This window comes from Sinocyclocheilus anshuiensis, unplaced genomic scaffold, assembly GCF_001515605.1.
Source record: "Sinocyclocheilus anshuiensis isolate Anshui unplaced genomic scaffold, SAMN03320099.WGS_v1.1 scaffold298, whole genome shotgun sequence".
NCBI classification, from domain to species: Eukaryota; Metazoa; Chordata; class Actinopteri; order Cypriniformes; family Cyprinidae; genus Sinocyclocheilus; species Sinocyclocheilus anshuiensis.
The window spans coordinates 194436-219953 of record NW_015547640.1 but is presented as its reverse complement, the minus strand read 5'-3'; the positions used below and the strand labels follow the sequence as shown (position 1 = coordinate 219953).

At 37.6% G+C, this 25518-nt stretch overlaps 2 protein-coding genes across 8 annotated transcripts; one reads left to right on the top strand and one right to left on the bottom strand.

Annotated features, from left to right (window-relative positions):
- The first annotated feature begins 865 nt into the window (after positions 1–865).
- LOC107701857 (60S acidic ribosomal protein P0) lies at positions 866–4488 on the top strand. Its single transcript, XM_016503994.1, has 6 exons — positions 866–1064; positions 2032–2119; positions 2214–2360; positions 3036–3221; positions 3946–4086; positions 4294–4488. Exons 1-6 carry the CDS (start codon positions 952–954, stop codon positions 4441–4443), a joined length of 825 nt encoding a protein of 274 aa, XP_016359480.1. The 5' UTR covers positions 866–951; the 3' UTR covers positions 4444–4488.
- A 4576-nt stretch (positions 4489–9064) lies between these two features.
- LOC107701851 (cytosolic phospholipase A2 gamma-like) lies at positions 9065–25102 on the bottom strand. Of its 7 annotated transcripts, none has more exons than XM_016503986.1 (16): positions 21030–21362; positions 20445–20470; positions 20128–20236; positions 19448–19590; positions 19165–19363; positions 18057–18159; positions 17837–17977; positions 16876–16929; positions 16750–16797; positions 15893–15943; positions 14822–14902; positions 14444–14504; positions 13324–13379; positions 13092–13246; positions 12502–12667; positions 9065–9410 (listed from the first exon to the last, which is right to left on the bottom strand). In XM_016503986.1, the coding sequence occupies exons 1-16, from the start codon at positions 21039–21041 to the stop codon at positions 9256–9258; spliced, it is 1560 nt and encodes a 519-aa protein (XP_016359472.1). In that variant the 5' UTR covers positions 21042–21362; the 3' UTR covers positions 9065–9255. The 7 variants fall into 7 exon arrangements, with proteins under 7 accessions (XP_016359472.1, XP_016359474.1, XP_016359477.1 ...); XM_016503988.1 differs by lacking the exon at positions 21030–21362 and adding an exon at positions 25035–25102 and having other exon boundaries at positions 9066–9410; positions 20128–20239; XM_016503991.1 differs by lacking the exon at positions 21030–21362 and adding an exon at positions 25035–25098 and having other exon boundaries at positions 9066–9410.
- Positions 25103–25518: the final 416 nt, after the last annotated feature.

The following is a 25518-nucleotide window of genomic DNA, read 5'->3' as shown; positions in this document are numbered from 1 at the left end:
TGTGAGTGGGAGAGTGTGTGAGTGGGTGAGTGTGTGTGGGTGAGTGTGTGTGGGTGAGGGTGTGTGGGTGAGGGTGTGAGTGTGGGTGTGAGAGTGTGTATATAGTATGTTTTTTATTTATTATTATTATTATTAAACTATTACATGTATTCAGCTACAGCAGGACATCTACAGGCCAGCTGTGTCAGTGCTGGCTGGTCGTTCCCCCTGCTGAAATCAAACTGTTTCCTACTATCCCTGTCTGTCCGTATCCCACGACTTGCAGGGACGCTTGGTCTCAAACATTTTATTAGGAAGTTAAAGCCAGTAGGTGACAAAGCACTGTTTCATGTGAAATGTTTTCCAACTGTAGTTTTTGATTTTGGCATAAACTGACATTTTGCTGAAATTTTGGTTAAGTGTTAATGCCATCTTCATCACAACCATTTATACACTGCAAGACGTGTCATGTCTAAATGGTTTTCAACCTGTGACCCTCAGATTTTTCAACCTTGTCTTTAAGGATAATATTCAGTACGATTATCAAAGCATAAATCCAGTAGATCGCTTCCATCACCTCCAAAGCTTGCACAGACATATACCACTTCCTAGATCAACATTTAACTCCGTAACATTATGCAGTTTTTATTTATATGCTGTCTATTGCTGATGATCGCATTATTTTTCATATAATTAATATATATTTAATTATTTAAATATGAATAAATATTAATACTACAAGATTTGCTTGATTCAATTAATGCATTATTCCCCCCCCCCACTGTAATAGACTCTCTCCTACTATCTCTGTTTGTCTTCCATGATCTGCAATGACGCTTGATCTCAGACATGGTTAAATCACAGTTCCCATCCGGTTGTGTAGTTTGACACATTTTTGTCTGTTTACAGCAACTGCTGGATGACTACCCCAAGTGTTTCATCGTGGGCGCTGACAATGTCGGCTCCAAGCAGATGCAGACCATCCGTCTGTCCCTGCGGGGCAAGGCCGTCGTGCTCATGGGCAAAAACACCATGATGAGAAAGGCCATCCGTGGCCACCTGGAAAACAACCCGTCTCTGGAGAGGTGCGTGTCAGCCACAGTAGACAAACAAAGGCTTTTAAAGTCTTTATAGTGTGCAATCTCTATAAAATTATGGATAAAACTGCCCTGCAGCTTAATCATGTCACATTTTTTTTCTTTTGACAAGGTAAAGAAGTCTTGTATTCTCCCTTAATTGGCAAAAAACACCACAAAGACGCGATTCCTGTCTAAATCTCAGCCACTATTTGCTCAATTCTTGGCAAGTTTTCACATGCATGAATGATTCTGATGTTTTCTGCATCTGTGGGCAGTTTCACTACATCTAAACTGCCACAGAAAAATAGTGAAAACTTTGACCACAAATGGAATATTTAAAAAAAAAAATTATTTTGCAGAATTTACATTAAATTAAAAAAATTGAATATTGGCATTAAAATCAAAGCTGCTTTGACTGCTTTTTATATTAAAGTGCATTTAAGCTCATGCATGTAATGTGGAAAGTCAAATTTTAAAATTTTATTTTTACAGTCGGTTTAAATTTTAAAGCGAAAGTAAAATGTAATTTTGAACTCCGCTTCATCAAATGAGAGATTATTAGACTTAGTTTAGATTAATTTATTAATTTTTTTTGGCCTATTTTTGACCTGCTAGTTGAATTTAAGATGCAGGACTGTGTTATGAATCTCCTTTAGTTTCAATTCCTGAAAATTGACCGCCAACAGATGATTTCAAGAAATTCCTTGTGAAACCTATCGACTTTCATTCGCTCATCAAGTCATTACAAATGCTGATGAATCCAGAGATGCAGGATAAGTTATAGACCGGCTGTGGCAGTGCCGGTTTGTCGTTCCCCCTGCACAAATAAACCGGTTTCCTTCTATCCCTGTGTGTTTGCATCCCACGACTCACAGGGACGCTTGGTCTCAGACACTCTGCGTTAGCTGCATGTCTAAACTTTAGTTTCTAAAGAACTCCAGGTGAATGTTTGATTTATCCCCATGTTTTGCAGGCTGCTTCCCCACATCCGCGGGAACGTCGGCTTCGTCTTCACCAAGGAGGATCTGACTGAGGTCCGGGATCTGCTGCTGGTGAACAAAGTGAGTATCACTGAGGGACTGGGTGAATGTCTGAGGTTCTTCAGGGCTTGAATGCATCTCTTCATGTCACTGTTATTGTGGTCTGTGATGGTAGGTGCCCGCTGCTGCCCGTGCCGGAGCCATCGCCCCGTGTGAGGTGACCGTCCCGGCTCAGAACACCGGGCTCGGCCCTGAGAAGACCTCCTTCTTCCAGGCTTTGGGAATCACCACCAAGATCTCCAGAGGAACCATTGAAATCTTGGTGAGTCGCAGAAATGGGCGGTCAATCAAATCCTGTTTTCAGTTACAATTTTGGCTTCCAATGATTATGAAGATGAGATTAAATATTTTAAATTAAACTTTTAGAACTTTTTTTTTTTAAATGACAAATACCTTATTTTAAGTATCAGTTCTTTTTTTGTTTAAGAAATTACAAATATTTTAGAATGTATATATTTTTATTATATATATTTTTTTACACAAAATGTTTTAAGACAACCGTTGTGCCTCATTCAGTTTAGCAGTGAAGCTCAACATTGTTTGGTCTACCGTATTCTTTATATTTAAAATATTTAGTCAAGAAAATCTTTTTTTTTTTTCCCCCAGTCAATGGCGGATCAAATAAGTGATATCTTAATCTTGAGATTAATTAATTAATTTTTTTTATTTTTTTTTATGAAATTGACCTGTTAACATGTTTTCAACAAGTTTAAATATTCACGGTCATTACAAATGCTGATGAATCCAGAGATGCAGGATAAGTTATAGCCCGGCTGTGGCAGTGCCGGTTTGTCGTTCCCCCTGCACAAATAAACCGGTTTCCTTCTATCCCTGTGTGTTTGCATCCCACGGCTCACAGGGACGCTTGGTCTCAGACACTTTTAGATTTCTCCTGTAAATATTGCAAATGAACTAAACTGTCCTGTTCTGGCCACAGAGCGACGTTCAGCTGATCAAACATGGAGACAAGGTGGGCGCCAGCGAGGCCACGCTGCTCAACATGCTGAACATCTCGCCCTTCTCTTACGGGCTGATCATCCAGCAGGTGTATGATAACGGCAGCGTCTACAGCCCCGAGGTGCTGGACATCACTGAAGACGCCCTGCACAAGAGGTTCCTGGAGGTCAGTTCAGTTAATGCTACTCGTGCTTGTGTTGGGATTTGACCTGAAAGAGAAATCACTGCTCAAGATGCTAATTATCAGATTTTTGGGGGCCCCAGATGATGGTTGTATTTGTGATTTTTTTTTTTTTTTTATGTGATTGATTTTAATAATTCTTATTTTAACACCATTTATTTTTTTTAATGTTTAAATATAAAATTAAAACTAAAATATAATGTTAGTTAAAATAAGTAACATAATTGTATTAATATATATACTTGTGTATATAGAATTATATTAAAAATACAATTTAAATTAATTTATATTTTAATATAGATATACATTTTTTAGTTTATCATTTTAAACACTTTTTATTTTAATAAAACGGGGTGATTTGTTAGATTTTAAATGTACTCTTACTCAAAAATCTAAATTATATACTTATAGTATTGTTTAAATAACTATATAATTTAAATGACTTTAAATAAAATATACAACTTTTTTTTTACCTTTTTATTCAATTATTATTTTTTTCTATTTTAACTTGTTTTCCCCCCTTTTATATAAAGTGAAGTGTTTTGAATATTAAAAAAAATAAAAATAGTTTAACTAAACATAATTTCATTAAAAATCAATGTTTAAAAAAAAAAAGGGTTTTTTTACGTTTTAATGTCATCCCCCTTTCAGGCCTTATAAAGTGTTTATTCCCTGATGTCTGTGTAACTTGTCCATCTCTTCTGTTCAGGGTGTGAGGAACATCGCCAGTGTGTGTCTGCAGATCGGCTACCCGACGCTCGCCTCCATCCCTCACTCCATCATCAACGGATACAAGAGGGTCCTGGCTGTCGCCGTGGAAACGGACTGCTCCTTCCCCTTGGCTGAGAAGGTAAAGCTCAGATCTCACACAGAAGTGCTGCTGCTGCAGGTTAGGTTACGAAACTGCTGATCCGTAGCGTTCTGTTGATCAATCCTGCACTATTCCATGTCTGTCCATGTCAGGGCTGTTCATCCCGACAGACGGGGACGCTTGGTCCTTAATGGACATTTTTCTGCCTTCACTGGCGCTAAACGCGCATCTTTTTTTCCTCTGCAGGTGAAGGCCTTCCTGGCTGATCCCAGCGCTTTCGCTGTTGCAGCTCCTGCTGCTTCGGCTGTGGAGGTGAAATCTGCGGCCAAAGAGGAGGCGCCCAAAGAGGAGTCCGAGGAGTCTGATGAGGACATGGGCTTCGGCCTGTTTGATTAAACTGCTGAATGAATATCCATGTCAGATTAACATCTGGAAACATCAGTTGTGGCTCTTGTCATTTGTTTCTGTACAATCGGGGTGTTTAAAATGGTTTCACTAAACGGGCCACAGAAATCACTTAAATGTGGCTGATGCTTTTATCCAAAGCAGTTCACATGTTAAAGGGGTCCTATTATCAGGGGTGCACATAAGTGGTCCGCAGGTCGACATGCGCGACCAAAATAAAAAATGCGCTGTGTAAATAAGTTCTGACAGCGCATTTGCATAGCGACATGATTGACCGCTGTTAATGCACAATCACCATTAGATTGTCAAACTATATAAGATTTCTATTCAAACTGAAAGCCTAAATCTAGGCACAATGCAAAGCTGTGACGTTTCATTCACTGATGTTCTTCGATCGGCAGCTCTGAACCCGAAGCGCACATACTTTGCCGGCAACCCGCCAAAATAAAAGCCTGCTGATTTTAAGTTTGAAAATAAATTTTAAAAAGTAGTAGTAAATATTAACGTTTTTTTAAGTTTACTATAAAGTAGTTGTATTTGTATTTAATACTTCCCTTTAATTTTAAAATATAGTATTATCACACTTTACTTGGTTTTTAATTTAAAAAAAAAGTGCAATATTAGTCTTTATTTTTTTTTTAAGTTATTGTTAATGGGTAACCGTTCATGCAATGTGAGGACCACACCGAATCTCCAGGTTCTCATATGAGAACCAGGCTGAAAAACGTGTGCACCCCTGGTTATTAATGCCCTTTTACTAAGTCCTGATTTAGTTTTTTGGGTGTATAAGAATAGCTATTCATGCAGCTTGACTGTTTTTTTTTTTTTTTTACATTTTACATTATTGCAGTGCCTCTCTTACTAGTCTCTCAAACGGCCGGTTTAATTCCCGTTTTGATGCAGCCCCTCCTTCTGAACCACAAAATGTGAACCGATTGGTTAGCTGGTTGCCTTTAGGTTCAGTATCTAGGTTCGCTGTCAAAAATGCCAGTGTGAGCGCTAAGCGGACTGGGACCAAATGTATAGTTTTTTGTTTTTTTGCTGTGGACCAAAAGAACCAAGAGAACCGAACTACAAGTGCGAATGCACCTTGTAACCTTGCAGATCTTTATGCTCAAACAGCAACATCACACACTAAAGTTGAAAAAGCATAATAGGAACCTCTTAAAGGTTATGTTGGCTTTGGATTTGTCATTGACATTTCTAAACTCTAGCACAATACTTTTTAGTGTCAGACATTTCTAAAAGGCAATTTAACCAGTGTTGGGGGTAACGCATTACAAGTAATGCGAGTTACGTAATCCGATTACTTTTTTCAAGTAACTAGTAAAGTAACATTACTTTTTAATTTACAAGAGAATATCGGAGTTACTTTTTCAAATAAGTAATGCAAGTTACTTTTTTCCCCCCAATTTATTGATCGACGGTTCTCCTGTCCCCATGTTGAGAGAAATCAGAAGATGTTACTGTAGTTCTAAAATATGAATATGCATTAATTCATCTCACTAACAAAAAACTAAAACACAGATTCAGTATTCCTCAAAATGAATAAAAATAATGCAACTCAGAATATGACGCATACCTGCAATAATTAAATGTTAAACAACACAAATATGCTTTATGTATTTAATCCCATTATATTAACCAATGTCTTTGCTTCTGACCTTCGATGATCCAGATCAACCATAATAATAAGCAAAAATGACTCTAGACAAACATTTGAGTGTCTTTTTTTATTGCTGAAGTGTGTTGAAATTTCTTCTTCTGCATTCTACTGTACGGATGTAAATTTACTTTCCCTTCAGCCTGAGGCTTATTCATTTCACTTTTGGTGTGAAAAGGCTTTTATATTTGCCAAAAATAGAACTTTTTTTATTTTAAAAACAAACAAGCAAGCCCTGTGCAGATTTAAAAAGTAACGTAACGCATTACTTTCCATGAAAAGTAACTAAGTAACGTAATTTGTTACTTTTTTAAATGGAGTAACAATTTTGTAATGCATTACTTTTAAAAGTAACTTTCCCCAACTCTGAATTTAACTGCTTAAAAGAGAGAAAAAACATCTTGATCATTGTGAAATTAATAATCGCCCCCTATTTCAAATATTCTGTCCAAAGTGCTAAAATATTTTTATACATAATACTGGAACAAACTTTGAATTGACCAATTAAAGTTAGCTATGCTGCACCAAATCTTATCAGTTTTATAATGAAAATTATAAGAACAGTACATTAATATTGTAATATTTAACAGTAATACAATATTTTAATTAATAATTGTTGTAATCCTGTCTGTTATGTTGATTTGTGTATTAATAGCAGACTGCATCCTCCTCTACTGTCACACAGATCACATTTTACAGAAAATGTCATGATGATTTAGGCCTAATGAGACTGAAAAAAACAACTTTTTATTGTATGTGATCAGTGTTGGAGCTGGGCTTTGCAGGAAAGTAATTCTCCAGTAAAAGGATTGAGCTCCCCTGACTGTAAAAGCATTATTGATTCTGACCGTATGGTTTATAGCTAGAAAACCAAAAATCAAGTACATACAGTATTAGACAGTTCAACCTACTGATTACGAATGGCCAAAAAATGAACCAACTACTCAAGTAGTCGCATGGTGTATTGTGTCATATACAGTTTTGCCGCTTCTTTATCAGCAAGATTCAGTTTTTGCACTGGAAAAACAAGCTGATGTTCTCTGCAAAAGGCTGGCATTCGTGCTGTTTGCTGAATGATATTAAATGACCAGGACAAAGCCTTGCTTTTAGAGAACAGTTTATTAATTCATTGGAACAGAAGCAAAGTAATACATATTTTAATCAGCAGAAATCCAGTCTGTGTTATGGTTGATGTGATTATTAATGATCGGCTCTTTATTGCTTATGAAGGTCAAACAATGAAGAAACGGAAGGCTAATAATAAACAGAAATAAAGTCCAAACATGACTATAATGCCACACATCCCGCATCACCAGAGAGAATCTGCCGTTTCACCAGAGCATAGAAAAAAAAAAAGCATGAATAATTTACAATAAGACCAAAATGCATTTAGAAAACAGATTGAATTTTAATTTCTTGACGACTTGTAATATAGTCGTATTTGTGGCTGGAATCATTTAGCCTCAGCGACGGCACGAATCTGCTCCAGCAGTTTCTCTATGTTGTTTGAGATGTTTTTTCCAGCGACCCCCATAACTTCAGTGATCATCTCAGCGCTGTAAGGGCCTTTTAAGATGCCATATTTCTTCCTCCAATCACCAGGCTTACCTGGTGGAACAGTAATACACATAAATCAGCAGGGTTTTTAGTCATTTACAGGTCTGGATAAGTGTAAAAAAGAAAATGGAGTATTCATAGTAATATATATATATATAAAACTGAGAATTTCTAAAAAGAGAAAAACAATGAATGAATCAGTAAATAAATAAATAATATGGAGATCCATCGTTACAATGGCCATGTTTCTTTTCAAATGTAAAATTAGTATTTAAGTGTCTTTCTATGGAAGTATTATTTTATGTACCATATTACAATAGACAAATAATATTGTCTCTTCATTTAACTGGACCTCAAGCATGTCTGACAACTTGACAAATGTTTTCTGAATTTAGCATATATAAAAATTAAGGTATTTTGGAGATCACAGATTTCTTTGGAAAATGATTAGGTTTAGGTTTTTTTAGTCTTTATTAAACTTTATGAAGCTATAATGAATGCTGTGCATAGTTAATCTATTGAACCATTTACACAGATTTTAAACTATGCGATCTAAAATAATTTGTTGTCTTGTGTCTCCCTCTGTTGGACAACATTAGTTTTATGGCCATCATCTCTCATTTACATGGATGTAAATGGCTGGCATTTTATAAATTGCTATAAGCACCCAGGACATGAGAAAGTCATGAAGGATGGCATGTTTGCTGGTTGGCATGAAGGCAGCAATATGTAGGCTACTGCAATAAAAAGAGGCAAATTTTCATTTTAACTGGTGTGCAAAAGGCCATGTTTAATTTAAATGCATTTCGTTATAATAGCTCTATATGGTCCGATCGGAGTGTGTGTGCACCCAAGTAGTGGGGGAGATTTGGGACCATCTTGCCAAATTTGGTTTCTAGGATTTACAGTTTTGGCTGGCCAGACACTTTTAAGACAGACAAAGAACAATAAGAAGAAAATCTGTGCAAATACACTGTAAAAAAAATTTCCCGTAAAATTTACGGTAAAAAAAACGGCAGCTGTGGTTGCAGGAATTTTACCGTAAAAATATGGTAGCAACATTTTAGGTTTTACGGTTTTAACTTAAATTTACAGTTAAATACTGTCATTCCTTTATCTGAAATAATGTTAATATACCAACCTATTGAAGTACTGAAATCTGTTTTGTACTTTTGTAATACACTGATAGCCACCAAATGCAAGCAGTGATGAGAAAGTCACATGATGAACCAAAGCCCATCACAAGCAGCTTTTAAATATTAACATATATAGAAACACAAACACTAAACACCATCATGGTAAGACACGAAACTTAAATAATGCAATAAACATTCATTTAACAACATTAGGTCTTATGAAGGTCAAACAATGAAGAAACGGAAGGCTAATAATAAACAGAAATAAAGTCCAAACATGACTATAATGCCACACATCCCGCATCACCAGAGAGAATCTGCCGTTTCACCAGAGCATAGAAAAAAAAAAAGCATGAATAATTTACAATAAGACCAAAATGCATTTAGAAAACAGATTGAATTTTAATTTCTTGACGACTTGTAATATAGTCGTATTTGTGGCTGGAATCATTTAGCCTCAGCGACGGCACGAATCTGCTCCAGCAGTTTCTCTATGTTGTTTGAGATGTTTTTTCCAGCGACCCCCATAACTTCAGTGATCATCTCAGCGCTGTAAGGGCCTTTTAAGATGCCATATTTCTTCCTCCAATCACCAGGCTTACCTGGTGGAACAGTAATACACATAAATCAGCAGGGTTTTTAGTCATTTACAGGTCTGGATAAGTGTAAAAAAGAAAATGGAGTATTCATAGTAATATATATATATATAAAACTGAGAATTTCTAAAAAGAGAAAAACAATGAATGAATCAGTAAATAAATAAATAATATGGAGATCCATCGTTACAATGGCCATGTTTCTTTTCAAATGTAAAATTAGTATTTAAGTGTCTTTCTATGGAAGTATTATTTTATGTACCATATTACAATAGACAAATAATATTGTCTCTTCATTTAACTGGACCTCAAGCATGTCTGACAACTTGACAAATGTTTTCTGAATTTAGCATATATAAAAATTAAGGTATTTTGGAGATCACAGATTTCTTTGGAAAATGATTAGGTTTAGGTTTTTTTAGTCTTTATTAAACTTTATGAAGCTATAATGAATGCTGTGCATAGTTAATCTATTGAACCATTTACACAGATTTTAAACTATGCGATCTAAAATAATTTGTTGTCTTGTGTCTCCCTCTGTTGGACAACATTAGTTTTATGGCCATCATCTCTCATTTACATGGATGTAAATGGCTGGCATTTTATAAATTGCTATAAGCACCCAGGACATGAGAAAGTCATGAAGGATGGCATGTTTGCTGGTTGGCATGAAGGCAGCAATATGTAGGCTACTGCAATAAAAAGAGGCAAATTTTCATTTTAACTGGTGTGCAAAAGGCCATGTTTGCATTTCGTGCATTTCGTTATAATAGCTCTATATGGTCCGATCGGAGTGTGTGTGCACCCAAGTAGTGGGGGACCATCTCCTACACTGTAAAAAAAAATCCGTAAAACTTACGGTAAAAAAACAGCAGCTGTGGTTGCCGGAATTTTACCGTAAAAATATGGTAGCAACATTTTAGGTTTTACGGTTTTAACTTAAATTTACAGTTAAATACTGTCATTCCTTTATCTGAAATAATGTTAATATACCAACCTATTGAAGTACTGAAATCTGTTTTGTACTTTTGTAATACACTGATAGCCACCAAATGCAAGCAGTGATGAGAAAGTCACATGATGAACCAAAGCCCATCACAAGCAGCTTTTAAATAACAACATATATAGAAGGTACACATTCACACAAACACTAAACACCATCATGGTAACACACATGAAACTGAAATAATGCAATAAACATTATTTTAACAACATTAGGTGTAACACACAACCCTAATATACAAAACTGATAAGAAAAAACTAAGAAACATAGTTATTTCAACAAAAAACATCCAATTTGAAATGTAACGCAGGAAATTCTGGGAATGTCAATTTACGGTTATTCACTGTAAATTATACGGTCTTTTTCACTTCCAAAAACGGTATACTACCGTAAAATTACATTGTAATGTCCAATACAGTTTTTCACCGTATATAGTAGGGCAGTGGTGGGCCGTCAGGGCCAGCAAAGCCTTCTCTGCTGGCCTAAACACTATTTAGAATCACTGATTTAGTTTTCATATATTTTTCCATGAATGTGTATTAAATTATTTCCAATAGTCTATTCTCTTCATTTCATAGCTTTTCTCTTGGTTGCACTGCTTCCAGCAGTGTATGTTTATATTAGAGCTTTTATCCAATCATATTTCAGCAATCGTGTTGCCAGGGTCAAAGAAATCTGCCTTAAGGCCTTCAGAATCAACAGTGCAGGCGTCTGTTAGCTTAAATCAATGGCAATGAAACCGTTGCTTTAACCAATCAGATTTCAAGTTGGCAGCACCAGGGCCATCTAGTTGGCTAACGATAACGTCAGCATTTTCTCGTCCTTTGATTGGATGCTCAGCATACTAGCTAGCAAACAGCATCACTGTAAATCATTTTATTAAAACTTAGTAAAACTTTTATTAGTGTTTCTCAGGTTTAGATTTTCAGTGCATTTTGAAAAAATATTTACCTACTATATTTAGTAAATCTAAAAACAGTATTCCTAATGACTGCGAAAAACAACCACACACCTCGGCACCGGCTCTGTGAAAGACTCGTGAAGATGAAAAACCACTAGGGTATGGTAGCTTAATTTTAATTTTTGACTCTTATCGCTTGATGCGTTGTATGCTGATGTTATTTGCGCGATATAGAGCCAGGTTTAAGTTTCCGTAAGAATATCTCAGATTAAATTGTTAGGTCAACTTTAAAACACATGTAATCACCTTATTTGTTTTATACCAATGCTATCTGTAAGGTATAAATGCGTTTGGGTGAATAAATGTCTGTAAGAACATCGGATGGACTGTATTTGTGTCATTTTGTTAGGTTAATGCTTCAGCTACAGATGATGTGTTGCGCAATTGTTAATTGGGTTTTTTCTTTAGTAATGGCATTCATTCTCGCTACATAAGATACCCGTCTGTTATGTAGTGCCCTGTTATACTGCATTACTGTGTAATATTTATGGTTTCTATAGCCGTGGCATCATTATGATGGTATGAAGAGATGGATTAATTCATGTAGGACGCCACTGAAGGCCTAGGTGTAAAATGCACGGCCCGCCACTGTAGTAGGGGAATTTACCGTTAACTATTTAATAGGTTTTTACTGTAGCATTTTTACAGTCTTTTACCGTTAAATTCATGGTCATTTTTTACAGTGTACCATAGAGTTCAGGGAACTTCCGGCACCTTTGGTGCTTGGACCCCTAATAATGTGGCTTAGCAAATGGTGTGATATGGGTTAAGACATACTTTTTTTGGGCTTTAAATAATGGCGCAGAAAAAGTAAACTTTACTTTAAGGGTCCGGACCAAGCACGCGCATCCGTGTCACACAATCAAACAAGCAAAAGATCAAACGCATTCATTTAATGTAAAAATCAAACCATGACTACAATATAAAAAACTGATGTGTCAGAGGTGAATAAATGCAGGTTATAAGGTATTTTAGGCTTCTTCTCATTACCACACCTAGTCAGAATGTAACATGCATGTTAACAGTTTATCAGACATTAAATATGATCTGAAGAATCTACAGAGGATCTGGAAATCTGCAGCATTATTCAGCATTTCTGCATTATTCAGGATGACTGGAAGATGTTAACTTGCCTCCACAGTTGACCACATTAAACAGAGGGATGTGAATCACGGTCGGAACGTTTTGGCCTTTGAACACATAGAAGTCCTTTGGTTTCTTCCCTTCTTCACTGGGAATGTTGACTTCAGGGAAAGGGATCTTTAGTTTCTTGCACGTTTTAGCAGCTTCTCTCACTGTCTGCAATGGAAAAATATAGCAATAGCACTTAATTAAAAGGCTTAGACAGACATTTTTGTTGAGACTGACGGTATTCACTTAAATCTACCCCTTTACTCTATATTTCATCATGCACCAGGCAAGAAACCACCACTGAGATGAATGGGAAACCTGATGGATGGAGGCTCTATCCAGATATTACAGAACTCAAAATAAAATGTGGTGTTTTTGAAGTTCTGTATATTTTAGCTTATGGTGGCAACTATGAATGTCATCATTATTAAAACAAATTCCATTTGTGATCCACAGAAGAAAGAAGAGTTTAGATATGGGATCAGAACAACATGAGGGTGAGTAAATGGTGATGGAATTTACATTTCTAGAGGATGTATTCTTTTCAATTAACTTTTTTGAGACAATGTGTGCATTATATAGAATTAAATACCGTAAAAGGATCTCCATCGCTGTAATCCAGAGCAATGATGAGGTCAATGTTTCGTTCTTTTCTCAGCACTGGGAAGTAGGGTGAGTTGATCAACAGTCCGGCGTCTATTAAATCTCTCGTCTCTTTTTGCAAAAGAGCGGCTGGCACTGATTCATCTACTCAACCATAGCTTGAAGTGAGTCTATTTATTATTCACAATGAATTTCCAGTTACCAAACGGGTCTGTTCTCACCTGTCATGTTGTGGAGGAAGTTATAATTCCTGCCCCAGATCCTCTGAGCAATGCATCTACAAAGATCAATGAAACAAATACACTCTTCAAAATTAGTTTTCTAAAACTCTTCAGTTCTTCAGTTCAGTAAATGGTTCTTAGGGTCTTATCAATAACTCCTGTCTGTATAGGGTTCTTAACTACATGGTTCTTTGGAGATTAAAAAGGTTTCATCACAGGATCTTCAGATTATCGTTTTTTAAGCTTAGAAGAAAAAAAAAAAAAAAACTATTTTGAATTTTTATGGAATTGCACTTGTAAAGGTATTGAATGATTTACTACTCTCTGGTGACTCTGGTTCTCGCTCTATACTTCTGCTACTTGACCTTAGCTCTGCCTTTGATACTGTTTCCCATAATTTACTTATTTCTCTGATGTGGGTGTTTCTGGTGCTGTTCTTTCCTGGTTTTCTTCTCTGACAGACAGTTCTACATCTCAGTGAAGGATTTTCGATCCCCTACTGTCCATTTGAAGCAAGGTGTCCCCCAGGGATCTGTCCTTGGCCCGCTATTATTCATTATTTACATACTCCCCCTGCGTCAAATCTTGTACCGATATGGCTTTAATTACCATTTACATACTGATGGCATTCTACTCTATCTCTAGGCCCGCTCCATCCACTCAAATTGACACAATTTCTGCTTGTGTACATGAAATAAAAGATTGGATAACCTCTACTTTTTAAAAACAGCATGGCTAAAACCAAGATCATTGTTGTTGGAACCCTGTCACTCATTAGCAGCATTCCTAATGACTTTTCTTGTGAGATAGCTGGTACTCCTATTAGATCATCTTGTAATGTTAAAAATCTAGGTGTTATTTTCGATTCATCTCTCTCCTTTCAAGCTCATACCAAGCTGTCACCAAATCCGCATTCTTTCAATTACATCGCATTGCCAAGCTCCGCCGTTTCATTAGTGTTAAAGATGCTGAAAGGTGCTATATAAATAAAACGTATTATTATTATAGCAGAATTTAATTTTGTTTGCAACATTTACAAGCCTTTTCTGTTTAACACTGTAACGCTGCTTTTACACAATCTGTATTGTATAAAGTGCTATATAAATAAAGGTGACCTGACCTGGCTGTTTTTTTGTGCTTATCAGCAGTTTGGCCAAACTGCCTTTGGCCTCCAAAAAGGTCTGCAAAAAGAGGGGGACATATTACTATTGTTTACCTTTGTGAACATAAAATAGTAAAAATATTTATTTCTCTAACAAAAAAACTCGATTTCATCGAAACTCATATTTCCATCACAGCCTTGTTTTCATTGCATCAGTTCAAATGTTATCTACCCTTGAAGTGATGAACAAATGTGATGAATAACTTCTTTTGTCTGTCAGAAATAAACTTAAAAACAAAAATGAACCACCCCTGAGAAATAGTCACTGCAGTAAGTGTGACAACTAGCCCCAGATATTCTCTTTATAAATTCTAGCACACTTTAGGAAAAGTTTACCGGTCAGCTTTGTTCTGGAGGACTGCTCAAGGGCAGAAGGGTCAGCGTCCACAGGGTTCAAGAGCTCCTGGTAACATTCGTCTATAGACGACGGGGACAGGGAAATACATTGACAAATTAAACAAAACATAAGCACACTGCAAAATGTCTTGCTTATATACACACACTACCAGTCAAAAGTTTTTGAACAGTAAGATTCTTAATGTTTTTTAAGAAATCTCTTCTGCTCACCAAGCCTACATTTATTTGATCCAAAGTACAGCAAATTCAGTAACATTTTGAAACATTTTACTATATAAAATAACTTTTCTATTTTAATATATTTTAATATTTAATTTATTCCTGTGAACTCAAAGCAGAATCTTTAGCATCATTACTCCAGTCACATGATCCTTCAGAAATCATTCTAATATTCTGATTTTGCTGCTCAAAAAACATTTCAAGCTTTTGAATGGTATAGTGTATAATGTTACAAAACAGCTTCTTGAACAGCAAAATCAGCATATTAGAATGATTTCTGACGATCATGTGACACTGAAGACTGGAATAATGATGCTGAAAATTCAGTTTTGATCACAGAAATAAATTAAATTTCCTGTGAGTTTCTTCTTGTGGATATATTAAAAGACTTTGTGGATTCTCCTTCTTCATCAAACATGCTTAGCACTACCTGTGACAGATGCGTGTTGATGGAAAATAGCATTTTTAATCTGTACTTACAGACATTTTTCAAGTATTTTGACATGTTGGTGTTTTGGTGTTAAATCTAACACCTCCCCTTATTTTCAACCAACTGCTTCTTTTTCATTGTTCGTCTTCTATTGCATGATGAACTATTATTATTACTTTACATTGATTGCAATATACATTGAATTGTAATAGGGGAAAGACGTTTAATAACCGACAGTATAAAGGAGATTTGAGCCACCTGGTTTTTAGTTAACTCTATGTAACATGTATTGCATTTTTTTGTGCTTCCATGAATTGCATTAATGTATTGTATAAAAGAATTCAAGTTGTTCATTCCTTTTGAAAGACTTTGTCAAGAAACCTTGCAAGTTCCTCACTGACCTTCACCGACAGGCTCCTGAGTGGTTCTCGAGGCGTTTCCTCCGGACTGATCTTTTCATTTTTACAGTGAATAGCAGGTGTTTCCCCACAACCAGAAGCAATCATACAAAACAATATTACATCAGGGCTGGTGATATATTTTTAGCAAGTGCTACAGGTTTATCCATGGGATGTTAACAGTTTTGAAGAGACCTTTTTAATACATACAGTCAAACCAAAAGTTATTTAGACACCAGATATAATTTTTTATATTTTTTTACTAGTGGGTGCAGGACACTATAGTTCATTTATGTCAGTGAGGATAGCAAAATAACGTAAACTGTGACATATTATACCCAAACATTCTTCATACAGTGAACTACCAGAAAACTGATCAAAAAATGTGGCACCAAAAATTTGATTTGACACTTTGACCTGAGCATGTTTTGTTACATGCCTTTCTATCAACTTATCTGACATTATCAAGATGAATTTGTTCTGACACAGTTTAACTCTGGAGTTCTTGTCATATTTTATTACAATTTTCTAAACCATAGCAAATAAACTGTGATGTGAGAAATTTTGAAGGAGTCTGAAGAAATTTTGGTTTGTAATTCATTTGTGATTATCAAGATGAATTTGTTCTGACACAGTTTCACTCTGTGTTTTATTACTCATTTCTAAACTATAGCGAATAAACTGTGATAATGTGAGAAATGTTGAAGGTGTCTGAATAAATTTAGGTTTTACTGTATTTTTAATCTGACACTTAATTTTTCAGCTTGTGGCTTGAACATTTGCTTGGCCACAAATGAAAGATCAACAAATATTTGAATACATGGAACTAATCGATAAATAAACATAATAAAATTCTATACCTTGCTCCATTTTGTCTAATACCGATTTTATTTCAGGTACTGAAATAGCTGAAAAACAAAATCAAATGAAAACGAAATGACTTTTAAGCAGAATTAAATCTTCAAGTTTTACAATTCAAGTTGTACCTTTTATCCATTTCCAGGTCGCCTCTCCATCAGCTAAAGCACTGCTGCACATAGCTGCAGAAAACACAAGATGAAACAAACACAACGTTTCAAATAAATGAAACTAATTTTGTCCCTCAGCTTCCTGAACAGAGCTCATGGCAGAGATGTGTCTGTACTGAAGTATACATTTCTGTGTGTCATAATGAAACAGAGTGCGCAAACGTGAACATATTACTCCTGTTTTAATGATTGTCAGTCTTGCCCTCATCTCTGAGATCCCTGTCCTCTGTACATGAGTTTAAATCGAAGTTAACGTTTTATCTTCTTGCCTAGGCATTTAACAAATCTTAATTATGTTTTTATTTCATTATGTGTTCCTCCTTTCTCTCTCTCGCTTCATCATGTATCTCAGTCTTATACTCTGTAAAGCACAGTGGTCAGCTCCTGCTGTGTTTATTTGTGCTATATAAATAAATGAAATCAAATCAAATTAAGTGAGTTTCTACAATGTCAATGCAAAATAAAGTTTTAAGCTGAAAAATGATTTTTGAACATTTCCAATCATTCCCTTGGTTACATTTCAGTTTTTACTTGACAATTAGCTAGATGTCACAGAGAATATTCATGTATTTTGTTCTATTATCTAATTTAGGTCAGTTCAATGTACAGCGTACAATATACACTGAAAGTTGGTATTACAAATAATAAATAAAGCAGTTGTTATATATTCCCTGTGTTGGTGTTTGGACTTTTGTTGAAGTGTCACGCTGTTCCTACTGTGTCTGTTAGTTACCCTTGTGAGTTAGCCGCTGTGGATATATGTGCTGCATTCATGCCCTGTCATAATCATTTTACTTGGAGCTGTTTGCACCCTTGGACTCGTGCTTGTGTTTTTGTGGATGTTTGTTTCTCTATTAACCTACTCTTCTTTGCCTGCTCTCTCTGCATGCTACAGCAGTCCTGCGACAGAGTTTGTTACCTTGCAGGTACAGCATGTCCATTTCAGGCTGGTGTTTTTTCTTTGAGCCGTTGTCAAACTGGCTGCCAAAGTTGCAGGTTTCCACAAATGCTCCAGTGAGGGAATAACCTGCTTCATGCGGACTGATCTCAAACCAGGGGTCTGCAGACAGAAAACACCTCCATATAACAGCAGACCCAAACACATTAAAAATCGGTGTCTTTCAGACAAAAACACAGACCTCCTTCCTCACTCCTTTTGCATTGCTTGTCGATCACTGCGTAAATGGGATACGGGTCTTCATTGTGCAGGTCCCGCTGATCTGTGAGTGTTTGTTCATCGATCTGAAGAGAACATATTTTTTTACAGTGTTATGTTGTAGTGGAGACTGCCAGGGCGATCACGAAAAAGTTTGATTAATGACATAGAAAGGGTGCTTCTCTGATGAATAATGAAGACAGTCAGCGGTTCCTCCACTGATACCATCCTAAAGAAAAGCCTTTGAGATGTTTGAAATAATGTGCTGAAGTTTGAGTTTACAACAGGATGCTTGAGGTTCTGCAGAAGGTTCCACCAGAAACTTTACTTCATTAAGAGAAGTGACTCTTTCTGAGAGTAGATTTCATATTCATTCTCATGAATGATGGCCTACTTTTAACACTGTCACTACTAGTGTTATTAAAGCAGTGAGTAAATAAAAGCTGCGATTGCTCTGACTTCTAATAATTTACAAATTTCAAAAAGTCTCAATTTCTCAACATTTTAAAAATAGTTTTGCATTTCACTGTTAGAATTTTAAAATTCTTTAAAATTTAAAACTGTTCATTGCAATTAATTGACATGTCAAGTCAAGTCTCGGATTATGTTTGGATGTTTGGATCACTGTAAATAAAGCTGCACTTGGGTTCTCACTTCAACTCGCCTTCAGTGGATTGATTCGTTACATTAATATTATCAGCATGCAACAGCTGCATACAGGACTGCCAAATCTATTAATCATGATTAATCGCATCCAGAATAAATGTTTCTGTTTACATATTAGGCTATATCTGTGTGTACTGTGTATATTTACAGTATATGTATATAGAAATACACACACATATATGTATATATTTAAGAAATATGTGTGATATATAATATATAATAATAATAGACATAAATCATTTAAAAAAAAAAAATGTTTTTTTTCTATATATATGTATATATGATATGTATCTAATAATACCTAGTTATCGTTATCCATAAAATCCAGCATAGGTCGACCTAAAAACACATGCACTTTAAAACTGAACATGACCACTTCTACTCTCAACAAGTCAAGGTGGGTTGTGTTATGAATAGTTACAGACCTCTTTCACATATGATGTGACAAACAGCACTGCCCAGAGGTCAGTCAAGCTGAAGAAGTCTTTCATGTAATATTTCTTCAATTTGGCCGATTTGTCGTCCCAGCTGACTCCTGGTCCGCTGAGTCTCTTGATGATTCTGTCTTTCACGGTCTCTAGTTTGGTGGACCAGTCTGGTTCTTGGTATAAGGAGGCCATGCACCTTCAGAGAAGCACATACTGCTCTCATTTTTGACATTCAACTCAATTGAATCTCTGTGTGTTTGTTGTTTCTCAGGGTTCGTACCAGGTGGATCCAGAGACTCCGCTCAGATAAAGGATGCAGTCCAGAAGACCCGCTTTATCAAGCTGAACCAGGCATTCCAGCAAAGCCACCATGGCTCTTTGTCCTCCTCCAGAACCCAGTAATGCAATGTTTGGCACTTTATCCTGAAACACAAACACCACTTAAAACATAAACCTAAGGAAATAGGAAATAGAGAGTGAAACTTATGTTTGACATAAAAAAAAAATTGAATCCTGTTTAAGATCTCAATTGTATAGTAAAATTCCATTAAGTTTTATTGAGCAATCCTTATACACTACTCATATTATGAAGAATTTAAAATGAATAACTACAGCCTAGTAATGCATTTTTTAATATAAATCTTAATAACTGGGAATGCACTATTTCAGGTTTTGTTCATAAATGTAAAAAAAATGTGACTCAGTGTTTTCAATCACCGTTCCCATAGCATGAAGTAAACTTGAAGTAGAAGTACACCGAGAGACACTATTAAGTACAATCAACTCAATATTTATTGGTGTCTTTTGTAATTTTGTTATATTTAAACCTAACAACTTGAGTCATTGTGCCACATGTGCTCTATTATGTTGCAACATGTGGTGACATGTAAGGGAGAATTATTTGTTGGTCATATCCATATAGCCACATAGATATATGAAGTATATCGTAAGATGTTTTACCTGACTGCAGTGTATATTCAACTTCTGCAGACATTGCAGAACTGTGTTTTTCCTTCTGGCTACAAACTCTTCCTCCTCCTTATTCAGAGAGTGTCCGAATCTCACCTCACTGCTGCAGCAGAGACACAGACAGACAGAGCAGTGCTGAATTTAACTTCACCTATTTGAAATAAATATTCTAGATCTGAATACAATTTATTGTGCAATTCATTTCAATAGTTTATTCTCTGAATTATCCAGTTTGTTATAGATGTTAATTCTGTAAGTAATGCAGCACAGTTGTTAGCTCATCATTCTAGGAATATGTGCAGAATCACCTTTCCTGGGGTTTGGATGCACTCATCTATAAAACAAAAGAGTTGACATAAAAGTAAATCTTCTGAAAATCATTTGATAAACTCATGAGTCCGTTTTTCTTGTCAGAAGACCTATATAACCACAAGCGTTTTCACCATTGATAATAATCAGAAATGTTTCCTGAGCAACAAATCAACATATTAGAATGATTTATGATTGATCATGTGACAGTGACAACTATTAACAGACAGCTTAGATCTTTGAGTTATCTCAACAAGTTAAATCCACCATGATGTTATTCTAACAATAAATTTTTAGTTGTGATAGCTAATTGCAACAATTACATTTTATTTTTAAAAAAGTTTTTTTTTTAATTGTAATAATATTTCACAATATTACTGTTTTGTCACTATTTTTGATCAAAATAATGCAGCCCTGGTATTTAAGTCAGTAAATCCAGAGCTTGAGGTTCTTCCATCACTCAAATATCACAGCCATTCAGAAGCGCACTGCACTTTCCAACGAAATGAACAAGTTTATAATCTAAAAAATATTAAACCTATTTAACATTATTAAAAGTACCTACTGAGTGACTGATAGCCAACCATCTTTGTCATGGAAAACACTTGTTGGTTCGCATTGAGTTATTCCCTTTCAGTTGGTCACTCCGAGTCACGTTGGTGACAGACGTATTGGGATCTCGCCTGAGAGCCCTATTATCCTCGAGTGTAAATTAAACGAGCCAATGCACATTGGCATGCGATAATTGCATCCAGCTGCTGCTCGTCACGGCACGAGCATAAGTACGCAGCAGGTGCAACGCGTATTCAGCTTTTCGCTTCGGAGCCAAGCGGTTCTATCATTCTGCTCTGCTTGTCGTCTGAAGAGGAGTATTCTGACGAGTCAACAAGCGCTCTGGGGAAGAGGCTTCTTGAGCACTGGTGTTGGGGTGATGGCGCTGCAGCAGTGGTTTCCCCTGTGCGCTTCAGCGGTTCTGAAAGAGCAAATTTATGAAGGTAGAATGACGTCAAAAAGATTTGCATACGCAGGATAAGAGTTGTGGAAGTGTACATAAGACTGTAAGCGTAAATTAAATTTTAAGTATTTGCTATTGACTGTTCAAATGTGGAGTTTTGCGCATAGAGAGAGAGGGAGAGAGGGAGAGAGGGAGCGGGGGTCACATCACAAACACATACCAGCTTCATCATGTGTCTGTCACGCGACTCTGTTCCCCTTTCGGGCTCTGTCTTTACATTTATTTTGAAAGCTGATGCTCGTGATTATGGTAAGGGGCGTTACATTTCCGATGAGGTGTTCGGCCAATCACAATGCACTGGGTCAGCTGGCCAATCAGAGCAGACTGCACTTGTCGGAAGGAGGGACTTTGTAGAAAACGAAGCGTTTGAGAGAGGCGGGGCATAGAGAACCTACCATAATGTACAGTATTTTAAAAATAATGTGTTTTTTGAACATTAAAGCATGTCAACATATTCTGTTACACCAAATACACAAAATAATGATCTTTAAAAAAGCATCATATGACCCCTTTAAAGATGTCATTCCAACTGTGTGTTTCTGGATGCAGTCGTTACCTGGCACCGGATGACAGTCACGATCATTGCCTCACGTGTTTGGGCATTAAGCATGCTGAGGCTGCTTTCTTGGATGAGTCATGCTCTCACTGCCGGAGGATGATCATCTCGGCTTTGCGGTCGAGACTCCAATACCTTAGGAGAGGTGGAGTCCCCTTACCTATGCCCCGATCTAGTTCTTCTTCTGCACCGCAGAAGAGGGCTACTTCGGTGAATAGACAGACTTGAGGGTTACAGAGGGGGTAAACCCGCCGAGTGAATCTCAGTGGGTCCCCCATTCCTCTAGCACACCTCAAGCTGTGGAGCTTCCGGGTGAACGTGCCGGTCCTTCTAATGGGGGACTGGCCGTTTCATTCGGTGCTCCTCTGGATGACCAGATGTCGATTGCGGCATTAGAGGGTGAGCTGGAGTCTGGGGATGAGGACTCAGCTGCGTTGTACCCTTCGGGGAGAGTAGCGTTGTCTGAGCCTGACCCAGAATTAACGGCTATGCTTTCCTGGGCTGCCAAGGTGGTCGGGCTCGAGTGGAGAGAGCCACCGTGTCCTGAGTCGTCGAGGTTAGATGATTGGTATCTTGGTTCTCAGCCTCTCGCCCCAGTGCCTTTCTTCCCGGAAGTGCATGAGGAGGTGACCTGGTCGTGGAAGGCACCTTTTTCTGCCCGAAACCGGTCTGGTGCCTCCTCCTCCCTCACTACCCTCAACGGTGGCGCAGCCAGGGGTTACGAGGCAATCCCCCCGGTTGAGTGCGCGGTTGCGATGCAATTGTGTCCAAGGAGCACTGCCACCTGAAGGGGTAACCCTCGTCTCTCATCCAGGGCCTGTAAGTTCTTGTCCACGCTTATGGCCAAGGCTTGCGGTGCCGCTGGACAGGCTGCCTCCGCCCTGCACGCCATGGCACTCCTGCAGGTATACCAGGCCAAGGCACTAAAGGAGTTCCACGAGGGTAGTTCTGACCCAGGGCTGATGCAGGAGCTGTGCACAGCAACGGACCTTGCCTTACGAGCGACGAAAGTCACTGCGCGCTCCCTTGGTCAGACGATGGCCATGTTGGTGATCCAGGAACGCCATCTCTGGCTGAACCTGGCGGACATGCGGGAGGCCGACAAATTCGTTTTCTCAACTCCCCTATCTCCCAGGCCGGCCTATTCGGCGATGCAGTCAAGAGCTTTGCCCAGCAGTTCTCGGCTGCCCAGAAACAGATGGAGACTGTCAAGCACATCCTGCCCCCGGCTGCAGGGGTGGGGCGCCGCCCGTCCAGGCCCCCCGCCAAACCAGGTGGCAAGCGTAAGAGCAAGCGGCCCTGAGAGCTGCGGGCTTGGCGACACCAAACACGTTTGCTAGGTTTTATAGCCTTCGTGTAGAGCCAGTGTCCTCTCATGCACTCGCCTCGAGTAGCCAGTAAAACCAGAGGAACTGCTCGGTGTCTCGCTTGCTGCGCCATTCCCTTCTATGGACCAGATACGTGCACTCATTCTGCTCTTCAGTTCAGTTCCCCACAAGGCGAACCCTGTGGAGTTCCTCGTCACCCTCCAGACCTAACACTCGTAAAGTTGCCTGTTGGTTAACCCCTGTGCTAGGCTAGGTGCCATATGTTGTGATCCCCACGGTGATCCCATGTGTGTATTCTTCCACGATACGGTTCCCCATGAATGATTAAAAGAGAGTCCTTTCCTCGTTTCCATCTGAGCTCGTTTGAATAGGACTGTTGCCCCTCTGACTAGAACATCCAACAAAGCGTCTGAATAATAAAAAACTGGAAACAATTTTGGCTGGTGTGTGTTGTCTTATGTCCAGTAGTTGTCTCTGGTAAAACTGATAGTAAAAGAATGACTAAACAAAGAACAAACAAACAAAAACAGCAAAAGAATGGGAGAGCTCCGCACCGTGGCAGCCATCTTGTTGTTCTATATATAAATGACACTTACAAAAACAAGAAAAGGCTGCAAATTAAATTTTAAATTTTAAGTATTTAATTATTTCTGAAAGTAACATTAAAATGCAACTTATACACCAATGCAACTTATGTTGGTTTTTTTCCTGACCTGGTGAAACTTTCCTGAAAATATGGTAAATTTATTTATATTATGCTGTATTAAAAACTACATATACAATGGGGACCATTTGCACCAATAAAACAGTCATATTATGTTCATTCACATTAATATGTGAATATTAATATTAATATTCACATTAAACTTTTGCCTTAAACACGGTTATAACTATGAGGGGGTCCTTTGAAAATCTTCTTCCCTGTAAGGGGTCTCTGGCTCCAAAAAGTTTGAAAACCCCTGCCTTAAGCAACCTTCTAAGGTATAGTTAGGGGAACATGCCTAGAAAAGGTATAACTATGGTTAAGATGCGTATACCTTTAGAGTCTTCATAGTACACAAAGAGACACTGTTATTGGGAAACACACCCCAAGGCAGCAATTCAGGTGTCTTGTGTGTCAACATACCCCACAGAAGAGAGGGGTGGGGTGAGCAGTAGCTCATTAGCAGTTAAAGAGACATGCACCAAAACGGCTCTCCGTGAACAGAGCTGTTTTTGTCTATGGAAAAAGATAATTGTTTTACACAACAATTGAGAAATTTTATCCAAAGTATGTTACAGACATTTCATGAAGACCCTAAAGAATCATACCAACTTGTGGAAAATGTGCATCCGATGTCCCTTTTAAAAGTTAAAAGCTGTAAACATAAGATGATCTGAAATCTATTGCAATTCATTTTACATTTAATTTTACACTATAATTGAGATTACTTTCAAATATAACATTAGATAATGGAAACATTTGTCACACTGAAATATGAATTCCTCAAATCATTTTTCACCATGATTGTTTATTTATGCAATTGTGGTCGTGTGCAGGTCATAGTTATTTTAAAGCTTATTACTGACAAATGTTGGATTCATTCATGCTACTGTTGTCACCTGCCAAGTATAATGACATTAAAGTGTTAACTGCTCTTCTATTGCTGAAAATACCTCATCTACATAAAGTTTTAAAACATATACTCACAGTTCCTGTGGATCCTGAGTCTTCAGCAACAGCACCAGCACAGATTTGTGTGTGGGTGTGTTGGGGAGGGAGGTGCTGCACCTCACCTTTAATAAGTTTGAGTGGCAGGCAACAGGTTGATCTGGATGAACTTGTTGATAGAACGATCTATTTACTGCATAAATACGGTGGCCGAGAGAGCTCAACACGCTGCAAATAGAAAAAACACCTGCAAATTAAGAAAACAACTTCATCAACTTGACAACACACGCGCTACAAGTGCTCACAACACAACCAAATAAAGAAATGCACTGCAAATAAAATTCTGCATGTCTTTATTCGTTTGCATTGTGAGCATTTGCAGCGCCTGCTGTCAAACTGATGAAGATGTTTGCTTGATTTGCTGGTGCTTTTTCTAGTTGCATGTGTTTTCTGAAGTTGCAGCGCGTTGAGCTCTCTCGGCCACCGTAGAGAAAGGCTTCATGCACATTAGCTTACCAAAGAG